This window comes from Lucilia sericata, unplaced genomic scaffold (genome assembly GCF_015586225.1).
Source record: "Lucilia sericata isolate MDLA Ls3-8-SP2 unplaced genomic scaffold, ASM1558622v1 Contig000002F_arrow, whole genome shotgun sequence".
Taxonomy (NCBI): domain Eukaryota; kingdom Metazoa; phylum Arthropoda; class Insecta; order Diptera; family Calliphoridae; genus Lucilia; species Lucilia sericata.
In genome coordinates this window covers 2188137-2199482 of record NW_023994043.1, presented here as the reverse complement: position 1 = coordinate 2199482, position 11346 = coordinate 2188137, and the positions used below count along the sequence as shown (strand labels likewise).

General features: G+C 30.8%; 1 protein-coding gene across 1 annotated transcript; it reads right to left on the bottom strand.

Annotated features, from left to right (window-relative positions):
• Nucleotides 1–3590: 3590 nt before the first annotated feature.
• LOC119615954 (protein late bloomer) lies at nucleotides 3591–8407 on the bottom strand. Its single transcript, XM_037972003.1, has 5 exons — nucleotides 8161–8407; nucleotides 7824–7997; nucleotides 7571–7726; nucleotides 7279–7473; nucleotides 3591–3887 (listed from the first exon to the last, which is right to left on the bottom strand). Exons 1-5 carry the CDS (start codon nucleotides 8218–8220, stop codon nucleotides 3810–3812), a joined length of 663 nt encoding a protein of 220 aa, XP_037827931.1. The 5' UTR covers nucleotides 8221–8407; the 3' UTR covers nucleotides 3591–3809.
• Between the last annotated feature and the right edge of the window lie 2939 nt (nucleotides 8408–11346).

The window sequence follows — 11346 nt, the reverse complement described above, 5'->3', positions numbered from 1 at the left end:
ATAATATGATTTGTAACTTTATTTTTCTTATTCCGTATTTCCTTATATAACTCATAGATCTGCCATACACTTATTGATTGTGCAGCTAAATAAAGAATAAAATTTATTTAATTTTTTATTGATGAAATTATCTTACCAGTTATAAACATTTCCCGTAAGTATATCAACACCATGTTATCATTTATATAATCAAAATTTATTGATAATGCGAATCGTATAAGAGAATTTACGACATCGAGGCTAATGCAAACCATCCAAGGAAAAAACAGGATATGAAGTCTCTTAAATAAATTAAAAAGGGTTAGTTTTTCTTTTTGTAAATATGTATGTACATATTATAATATGTAATTTAATTACCATTTTAATACCCACTATAAGTAGACAAGATAATAATATGATGATAACATTTAAAATCAATTTTAAAATAAGAATACTTGAAACATTATCCGAGTAAAAACTTGGATATTCATCTGAAATTATAAAGTTTATTCAATATATAAATATTTTTTAACTCTGAAGCTTAAATGTACCATTTTTATTCAAAATATTTGTTAGTCCAACTTACCCCTTCTTCCATCAGTTGATAATAATATAATAAATTTAATAGATAAACAAACATAAGTACAAATATTTAGTACGCCTATAGCAATACAAATTACCGAACGGTCACACTTCATTATTTTTGTTGGATAAAAACTTTAAAATATATTTTAAAATTTGTCGTTTATATCTTTAAACTTCAAACTATACTGGTTTTAGACAAAACTATTTCAATGGCTTTTAAATGAGTGTTGTGCATTCAAATTGAGTTTTCCATTTACATAAATATATGGAGTTAAAAAACTTTGCACATAAGGATTATTTAATTTTTTTTTTGCAAAATTTCTTATTTCTAAGGGCTGCTAGGTATTGGGCAATATCGGTCTACTATTACACCTGCCTCTCATACAAGTGACCCATTGGAAAGAAGTTTCAACGGTCACAAATATGGACAATTTCGTGTCAAGCGACCCAACTTAAAAAACGATTTGGTTAGTAAAAGGTTAGTACTATTGGATAGTAGGCCAGACACAATTTTTCAGCTCTATTGGTCCAGAACTGCTGGAGTTAGAGGGCCAAAGTTGGACATTTTGGTATTAGTTTTTTTTTTTTCAAATGGGAATAGACAATAGACTAGACTTTAGACTAGACTATAGACTAGACTATAGACTAGACTATAGACTAGACTATAGACTAGACTATAGACTAGACTATAGACTAGACTATAGACTAGACTATAGACTAGACTATAGACTAGACTATAGACTAGACTATAGACTAGACTATAGACTAGACTATAGACTAGACTATAGATTAGACTATAGACTAGACTATAGACTAGACTATAGACTATACTATAGACTAGACTATAGACTAGACTATAGACTAGACTATAGACTGGACTATAGACTATAGACTAGACTAGACTAGACTATAGACTAGACTATAGACTAGACTATACTATAGACTAGACTATAGACTAGACTATAGACTAGACTATAGACTAGACTATAGACTAGACTATAGACTAGACTATAGACTAGACTATAGACTAGACTATAGACTAGACTATAGACTAGACTATAGACTAGACTATAGACTAGACTATAGACTAGACTATAGACTAGACTATAGACTAGACTATAGACTAGACTATAGACTAGACTATAGACTAGACTATAGACTAGACTATAGACTAGACTATAGACTAGACTATAGACTAGACTATAGTCTAGACTATAGACTAGACTATAGACTACTATAGTCTAGACTATAGACTAGACTATAGACTAGACTATAGACTAGACTATAGACTAGACTATAGACTAGACTATAGACTAGACTATAGACTAGACTATAGACTAGACTATAGACTAGACTATAGACTAGACTATAGACTAGACTATAGACTAGACTATAGACTAGACTATAGACTAGACTATAGACTAGACTATAGACTATAGACTAGACTATAGACTAGACTATAGACTAGACTATAGACTAGACTATAGACTAGACTATAGACTAGACTAGACTAGACTATAGACTAGACTATAGACTAGACTAGACTAGACTAGACTATAGACTATAGACTAGACTATAGACTAGACTATAGACTAGACTATAGACTAGACTATAGACTAGACTATAGACTAGACTATAGACTAGACTATAGACTAGACTATAGACTAGACTATAGACTAGACTATAGACTAGACTATAGACTAGACTATTGACTAGACTATAGACTAGACTATAGACTAGACTATAGACTAGACTATAGACTAGACTATAGACTAGACTATAGACTAGACTATAGACTAGACTATAGACTAGACTATAGACTAGACTATAGACTAGACTATAGACTAGACTAGACTATAGACTAGACTATAGACTAGACTATAGACTAGACTATAGACTAGACTATAGACTAGACTATAGACTAGACTATAGACTAGACTAGACTATAGACTAGACTATAGACTAGACTATAGACTAGACTATAGACTAGACTATAGACTAGACTATAGACAGACGGACGGACATGTCTAGATCGTCTTAGTATTTAATAAGGACCCAGAATATATATACTTTTGTGGGTCTATGACCAATATTTCGATGTGTTACAAACGGAATGACAAAATCAATATACCCCCTCATCTTTTTTGATGGTGGGTATAAAAAAAAATACCCCCAAACGTGTATATCTGTCCCTATGTGCATTACTGAAAGATTTTCTGTTTGAGATACTATTTCAAAGTTTTTAAATAATTTTACTGTAATAAAAATTATCTGGATCATTTAATTTTTTTGATTTTGATTTTTAATTAACAAATACATAGTTGTCTTTACTGTTTTGTATGTATATGTACATATACATAAACATATGTATGTACCCTGCAGTTCGACAAAGAGTCAATGCATCCGAAAAAGACAGTGATTTCCAATAAAGTCTAACCACCTGGTTGGCTCTAATTCGTCTTTCGTCACGGATGTACTCTTTGTAAACGAGGGTGAAGATAATCGCCACTTTAGTGTTCCCTTTGTAAGCGAGAGAGGAGACACTTACAAAGCACTTATCTGCCTCTTCGTAACCGACGGGGTGACGATTGACTTCGTCGTAGGACAAGCACATGTTAAAATAGCTAGTAACCTGGACAGTCGGTGGCTAGGTGTAACCCTATGTAGTAGGTTAAATAGGGAGTTCGGGACTGTCAGACCGAACTGCTGGGTATGTGTAATAACATTGTTCATACGTATATTCTAGTCTTTTAATCGCAGGAATAACTCTATCGTATTATGACAGATACATATGAATAATTGAAAGTAATTAGTTCTCGGAAAACTTTTATGTAACAACTGGTCGAACATTTTTCTATAAAAAAACTTGTGGAATGTCAAGTTGCCTTTAGGAAACTGCCTAAAAGCAATTTCTGAAAAAGTTTTACTTTTCTATACTTATTATACTTACGAATCTTTTAAATTTCTATTAATAATAAGTTTCTGATTTCTTATCAATATCAAAGAAGTTTCTAGGTATTTTTTTAAATATATATTTTTAATATATTTACATACATATTGTATGTATTAAGGCATTAATACGAGTATATAAATAAATACACAAATATACGATGTAAATAATCAATATTGTACATAAATACTTCTTATATAAATATAGAACATTTTGTATATAAATTAACAATAAATTTAACAAATCTCTGTTGATCTCAAATAAATAATTAAATTAATAAATAATACAAGTTGAATTAATTTCGAAATTGTTCCCTCCTGTGTGTATTGCGAAGATTAATTCCCATTAAGGACGAAAGTCCTAAGGCACATAGCTGAAAAAAATCAATTCAGAAATTAGTAATATTTTGTTTTTATTATGAGTTTGTTAGGAAATATAATGAGTGTTTTTATTAATATACTTAATTAGAAAACAATAGAAAGTATAAGTAGTATATAGAAATGTGTGTAATATATCCCACCTCCATGGCTACACCAGCTATGACTTATTTTTTTAATTAAACATTTAAGGACCTAGAAAACTAAATTTCAGAAATAGTATTTTCTTGCAAGTGTGTATCCAAAAATCGATTTATAAATGTAATCTTTATTAACATTTTAAAAATTTATTATAGAAATATTAAAATATTTTTATTGAATACCTATTTCGTTGTATACACCAGGAAAATTAGTCGAAGGGAATTTTAGATAGCTTAATGAATATTGGCATAGGGCCTTGTATCAAGTAAGGGGCTAAAGGTCACCATTTTAAGGGTATAAAAAATAGTTTTTGTAAAATATTTCTCTAATTGTGATTTCTACTACTTCAGATGCTACTAGATTTCTATAGACAAATAAATTTTCTATATTTTAGTTAAAAACTATTTTTTCCTATCATTAGTTGTTTTCCAGTGACCCAATATTTACAAATCTTAATATAGATTGCTCCAATAAAAACTTTGTCATAATATTATCGTTGTTTATAAGCTGTTAATACTTATATTTGCTTATACGTTGTTATATGTTTTATTTCATAATCGCTTTGTGAAGCATTGTATTGAATCGAAGGGTCACAAAGCACTGCGACCTATGTGTGAATCTTTTGTGCAGGCCGTTCGTTCACCATACAAGTTTTAGTTCACTCATGAAGGTAACTAGTTTAGTAAGTGAGAGGTTGAAGATGTCTTTCGGGGTTAGTGCGGCAGCACCCAAGACCCTAATTTTGGGAAGTTACATGAGATATATTCTGAGGTTTCCTCTTGCAAGCCACAGAATCTGCATAGATTCGTTGAAGAGTTGCCTAGAATGAATTGATAGTATCTAAGACCACAATGTCCAGTAAGTAATCCCGTTAGTACTCTAAGATCACTTTTATTCAGCGTTAGTAGCTTTTGGGATTTTCCCTTTGACAATGTAATGAAACGATTTGTCCGTATGAGCCCTGGTATTGCTTCCAATAGCGAGTAAATTCAGATTTCACCCAAGAGTCACATTTAGCTTTGGCGTATCCCTGGGGCTCAGGGCCGATTAGTTGGCAACGAGCGCCCCAGGTTGCTAGTCAGTCTGCCCTTTCATTGTCAGAGTGACCCTCATGGTCAGGTACCCAACACAAAGTCAGTTTGTTATGTTTACCAAGTCACCAGTTTTCAAGTTGGCAATACCTGGTAGGCGAATTGCTGATCTGCAAGCTTCTTCCTTGATAAGGATGTGCAGTGGTGGAATATGCTATATTGCACCCATGACATATGTGGGACAAGTTCTCATATCTCCAGCTTTAGAAACACAAATGAGACGATAAATCTTGTTTGTCAAATGACATACAAGATCAAATGTTCAAATCATTTTCGCCTTAAGACCCCATGTACTACCAATCACCCTTTGACATGCATATAATGCTCTGATTGCTTTACTGACAGTACTTTAGATATATGCGAATTCCAATTAAGGGTCTTGTCAAGAATGATCCCTAGGTATTTAGCTTTATTTTTAGTCGTTGAACCGTTTAATGTTGGCTAAATGAGTTTCAGAGATCTGCGTCTTGGAAATGGTACCAGAATGGTTTTTGAGGGTTTGATAGTAAGCCCTCTCTCCTGACAACACTTGGATGTTAGATTAATCGCTTCTTGCGTCCGTTCCGATATCCTATCACTGATATGACAAGATCGTCTGCGTAACCATATGAGCGGAAGCGTAAGTTATTGAGTTTTTCAAGTAGAATATCGATAACGTGTGTCCACAGCAGTGGTGATAGTACGCCTCCCTGAGCACAGCCACTGGTAGCCCATATGGTGCTCGATCTTCCACATAGATCAAATTCAATGACTCTGGATATCAGCATTTCCAGTGTCCAGTTTCTTAAGACAGCTGGAACGCCTTTTAGGGATGTTGTTTGTTTAGAGCCCAGAGCCCTTTCGAACTGTGTCGTAACTTGGTGTATAGCAGTCACAGTCGATTTGCCAGGTTGATATGCAAATTGAAAGCGGTGAATCGGGTTCTTTAAGACCACTTTAACCATACGCCCTTTTTTAGGCACGTAACCTGCCAGGAGGCTTGATTCAAATAGCCGAGAAAGTTGTCCTACAATGGCATGAAAAGACGCCATCTGGTCCAAGGGATTTGTGTGGGCTGAATTTCGAGAGTGCCCAAAGTACCCTATTTTCCTTAAAGATTCTTTCGGCCAAGCTCCTATCTCTATTGGTCATCAAGGGTAACCATGAGGAGGTTTGAGCTGTGTTTTCCTGCCGTGATCCTGGAAAGTGTGTGTTGAGAAGAAGATTACTAATTTCCTCTACCGACTCAGTGTACGTGCCGTCTGCACGCTTTAGCGTACAAAGACCATTAGTGTGATCACGTGATAGGGTTTTTTGTAGCCTTATGGCATCAATAAGATGGTCAATTTTGTCCAAGACCTTTTCGACTTCCTAATTTCCTTGTTGTATTCAGTGAGTGCCACTTTATAAGAGGTACAGTCACCTGTTCGTTTGGCTTTATTACACAATCTTCTTGTCTCCATAATTTCAGATGGTATCACAGGTTATACTTATGAATAAATTCTTTCAAAAATTATTGGTCATAATCCATATACATATGTATTTAGAGTAATATTTCATAAAATTTTATTAAAATCAGACATCAACTTTAAATATTTTGTAGACATTTCTGAATTTTCCAAAAAGTAAAAACACTATGGTGAACATTAATATTGGAAACAAATTAAAGCCGGTTGTCTATATAAGAACTAGTTGAAGCCGTAGTCTGACGTCAATGAAATGTTGTGGAAATAGTATTCTGACTTTGTAGATTATGTCCACTAATTGCTTTCAAATTATATTCATAATTATGACCGGTAAAAGGGATGTAACTATTAGAAATTAATTTTGTAGTTTCATCTTAGATCAGAAAGAACAAATATGACATAATTTGTATCGGCGTTAAAAATATTATGATTTAAAACTATTATTGCAATGATTTGATTATTATTAAATTTAAGAACATGGACCTGAACATGGTCTACCTCAGTGGCAAGGTTGCATGCAGTGCCAACCAGATGGACACAAATGGGTTTATCCTCACTATTGTTAAAATTCCCGCAAAAAAATGAAATGAAGTCCATTTTAAGATATCATTTCTCTAAATTGTTGACGTTTACTCCTTGTGGAGGTATTGGGTGTTTTATGTATAATATAGTAGATTATTGTCACTTTTATTTACACTAAATTTACTTACTTCCAAAAAGAATAAAATCCATTTTATCGCTAATCCAATTCGACCGCTTTTAAAAGCATTTCTCTCTAAAATGTCCAAACAGTTTTCAGTGAATAAATTAATTGGTAATCTTTCCTCATTTTCATAACAATTCTTTGGTATTGATCGACCCATCAGTATATAGTCTTGCGAGCCATTTTTACCACAACAATGATACTGTTATACGCCAGAGACAGTAAATGTAATAAAAATACAAAATTTATACAATTAATTAAAATATTTAATGCAAATAATGTATTAGTTGCTTTCCCACCTTCTTCTCTGTGTCAATAATTTGTTCTGCATTCAATGTATAATTACTCCATAAATTATTAAAGTTATTACGGGCATTCTCAACATAATCGGTAGAATGGGCAGCGACAATAATATAAATTTGGAACGCCAACAGAAATACCATACACATGGCATACTGGAAACAATAAAATGGTAAAATGAACACAAATTAGTAACACAACAAACAAAAAGACAAGTGGACAAATTTAAAACAACAACAGCATTTCACTTACACTCCATATGAGACTTGACGAATGGCGACAAGCTCCAATACAGCCCAAAAATGAGGTGAGTATAACAAATGATCCAATAAATATTTGTACCACTATGGCAACATGTTCAAAAGTACCTGGCGTTGAGGAGTTTAATTCGTAAACAGACAATGCTATTAAACCAATACCCAGTAACTGGTGAAAAAAAAATAAAAAAAGTTTTTTCATTAATACACATACAATTGTACATATGTATGTATGTAAAATTTGAAAAGGATTCCACATTCCTTTGTCCATCATGACGTATACGTGTGGAAAATTATATCGAATATTTGTTTTGTGAATCACTCATACGCACCGATAGCACTGTGTTTAAGATGCTTAATAAAACCTTATAAAATGATAATTGGCAACTCATATTTGGATTTATTGTTTTCGTTTTATTTAGTAATTGTATTTATTTTCATTAAATTTTGATGAAAATTTAATGCTAACACTGTTTTGTTTTCTATTTTTTGCTATTAATAACTTGTTCTTTCTTCTAGTTGTTTTTACAACTATGGCCACCACCAGCTATCTTCACAGCCAACAATATACTAACATTCAATTTCATCGTAGTACTTTACTCTCATTACACTAAACACTACTCAAAACCACTACAAACACAACTGTTGTTGTTGTTGCTGTTATAAATTTCCTTTTTAATATTTCTCTATATTCGTACTCGTTTGTAGTCGTTGCGTGTTTGTCTAACGGTTTTTCTTTTATTTTTATTAATTTTAGTCGCTCTAATTTTCCGATTGACGGTTGTATTTTTTGTTTGTAGTTGTTGTAACTTTCTTACAGCAGTATTCATAAAGATTGTTTATTGTAGATATTAATCACTCAATAGTAAAAAAACATATTAGCCTTACAAACAATTTATAAAAGGGTGGTATTTAAAACATGGTTAACAAACCTATTACAAATTTTTATGAATATAGCTGTTATTGTTTACTCGGTTTGTTTTGATTTTAGGCAAGTTCGTATGTGTGTGTGTGTGTGAGAGCATTTCTTATTAAAAAGGGAGTCGTAGTAAGTAGTATTTAGCAGTAGTAGTATGGCATGTAATGATGTCATGGTTTGAGTTTTCCATCTTAATCATTTGCTGTTGTTATTGCTATTATTTTCTTTCCACTCTCATATACAATGATAAAAACCCACATACAGTCTCGTACCATGAACATTCAAATTTAATTCTCTTGATTTTTATACCCTACACCACTGTAATGGGGAGGATACACAAAAAATATGCACAATTTTTTTCTTAACAATCGTTTGCTTAAATTTAATTTCGATTTTTATAAATATTTTTATTTGGGTTTATAACGAATTTGTTTGATGTTCACACAGAAGGAAAATATTTTCTAACAAACACTTTATTGAAATAAATTTAACTTTCAGTAAATATTTTTACTGATTCAATAAATGTTTTTGTTTGAGTTTTATTTTTATGTCAGCATATGGAATACAACAATAAAACCAGTTTTGGAATGTACTAAAATGAATTGATATAATTCTTATTTGGTTTATAACATTTAATGTATAAGTGTTTCAGTTTTCACAGTACAAAATAATAGTTTCTAGAATTAGAAACGTTTTCTTAAAAATGTAGTAAGTATATATGTAATTTTTTTACTACTTTTAGTTTTAAATATTTTTTGTAAAATTTTTGTTAAAACTTAGTATTATTTTTTAACAAAATTTTTATAGATTCAATAAAAAATTTTGCTTATTATTATTGCCAAAATACAATAAATAATTTAACTGTTTCAGATAACCTATTTGCTTGAATTTCAGTACAAATACTAATAACTTGTGTTATTGTTTCAGTAAAATAATTGTTTGGAAATGTTGCGATTATTTATTAAAGTTTTTCGTAAATAGTATATTATTTAATAAGAAAAATCCTGAAATTTTTTCAATAAAGAATTTACGAATTTGAGTACTTGATTTTACGAATTTCGTGATAGGTCCTATTTTAGTAAAAAAAAATACTTGACTTTATGAATTTTTTGTTTGATTTTGAATTCCATTTTTTTCTGTGTATAATATGTTTTAAAATATTTAAACAAATCGACCCAAAATCGCTTTTAAAACTATCTATCTATCTATCTATCTATCTATCTTCTATCTATCTATCTATCTATCTATCTATCTATCTATCTTATCTATCTATCTATCTATCTATCTATCTATCTATCTATCTATCTATCTATCTATCTATCTATCTATCTATCTATCTATCTATCTATCTATCTATCTATCTATCTATCTATCTATCTATCTATCTATCTATCTATCTATCTATCTATCTATCTATCTATCTATCTAGCTATCTATCTATCTATCTATCTATCTATCTATCTATCTATCTATCTATCTATCTACTATCTATCTATCTATCTATCTATCTATCTATCTATCTATCTATCTATCTATCTATCTATCTAGCTATCTATCTATCTATCTATCTATCACTATCTATCTATCTTCTATCTATCTATCTATCTATCTATCTATCTATCTATCTATCTATCTATCTATCTATCTATCTATCTATCTATCTATCTATCTATCTATCTATCGATCTATCTATCTATCTATATCTATCTATCTATCTATCTATCTATCTATCTATCTATCTATCTATCTATCACTATCTATCTATCTATCTATCTATCTATCTATCTATCTATCTATCTATCTATCTATCTATATCTATCTATCTATCTATCTTCTATCTATCTATCTATCTATCTATCTATCTATCTATCTATCTATCTATCTATCTATCTATCTATCTATCTATCTATCTATCTATCTATCTATCTATCTATCTATCTATCTATCTATCTATCTATCTATCTATCATACTACTATCTATCTATCGATCTATCTTCTATCTATCTATCTAGCTATCTATCTATCTATTTCTATCTATCTATCTATCTATCTATCCTATCTATCTATCTTATCTATCTATCTATCTTATCTATCTATCTATCTATCTAACTATCTAACTATCTATCTGCAATATTCGGTTTAAAGAGACTTACTGAAAATCACTTGACATATATCGGTGAAGGGTACCATATATCCCACTTGATTGACTATACATTATTCCTTATTTCGGTTTATTGCTTTTGAAGGATAAATGAGTGTGTATGAGCGCATGTGTTTGTATGTGTTAATGAGTATGTCAAATTAGTGTTTGTCAAAATATAAAGTGTATTTTTTGTTTTCTTATAAACACCAGTTTGTAAATATTTACTACGTAAATATAATTCCCAGCTGTTATAAAAATAGTCAATATTATTTAAAACGTATTTGTCTATGTAGTTGTTTGGATCGAATTTACATATTTTTGGGAAACTTGACATGTACGCATGAACCTTTTATGCATTTTAGACAATCTAACCGGAATTTAATCATTACATTATTGATGTAAATATGTATATATTTAATCTTTTGGAATCATAAATGGCAAGTGATTGTAGGACAG

Bases quoted from the DNA above. Each gene is read 5' to 3' on its own strand.
- LOC119615954 (XM_037972003.1), bottom strand. From the start codon at position 8,220: ATGAGTTGCCAATTATCATTTTATAAGGTTTTATTAAGCATCTTAAAC. The intron at 7,998-8,160 runs GTGCGTATGAGT...TTTTTTCACCAG, and splicing joins TCTTAAACACAGTGCTATCG to TTACTGGGTATTGGTTTAAT. The intron at 7,474-7,570 runs GTGGGAAAGCAA...GGCGTATAACAG, and splicing joins TTATTGACACAGAGAAGAAG to TATCATTGTTGTGGTAAAAA.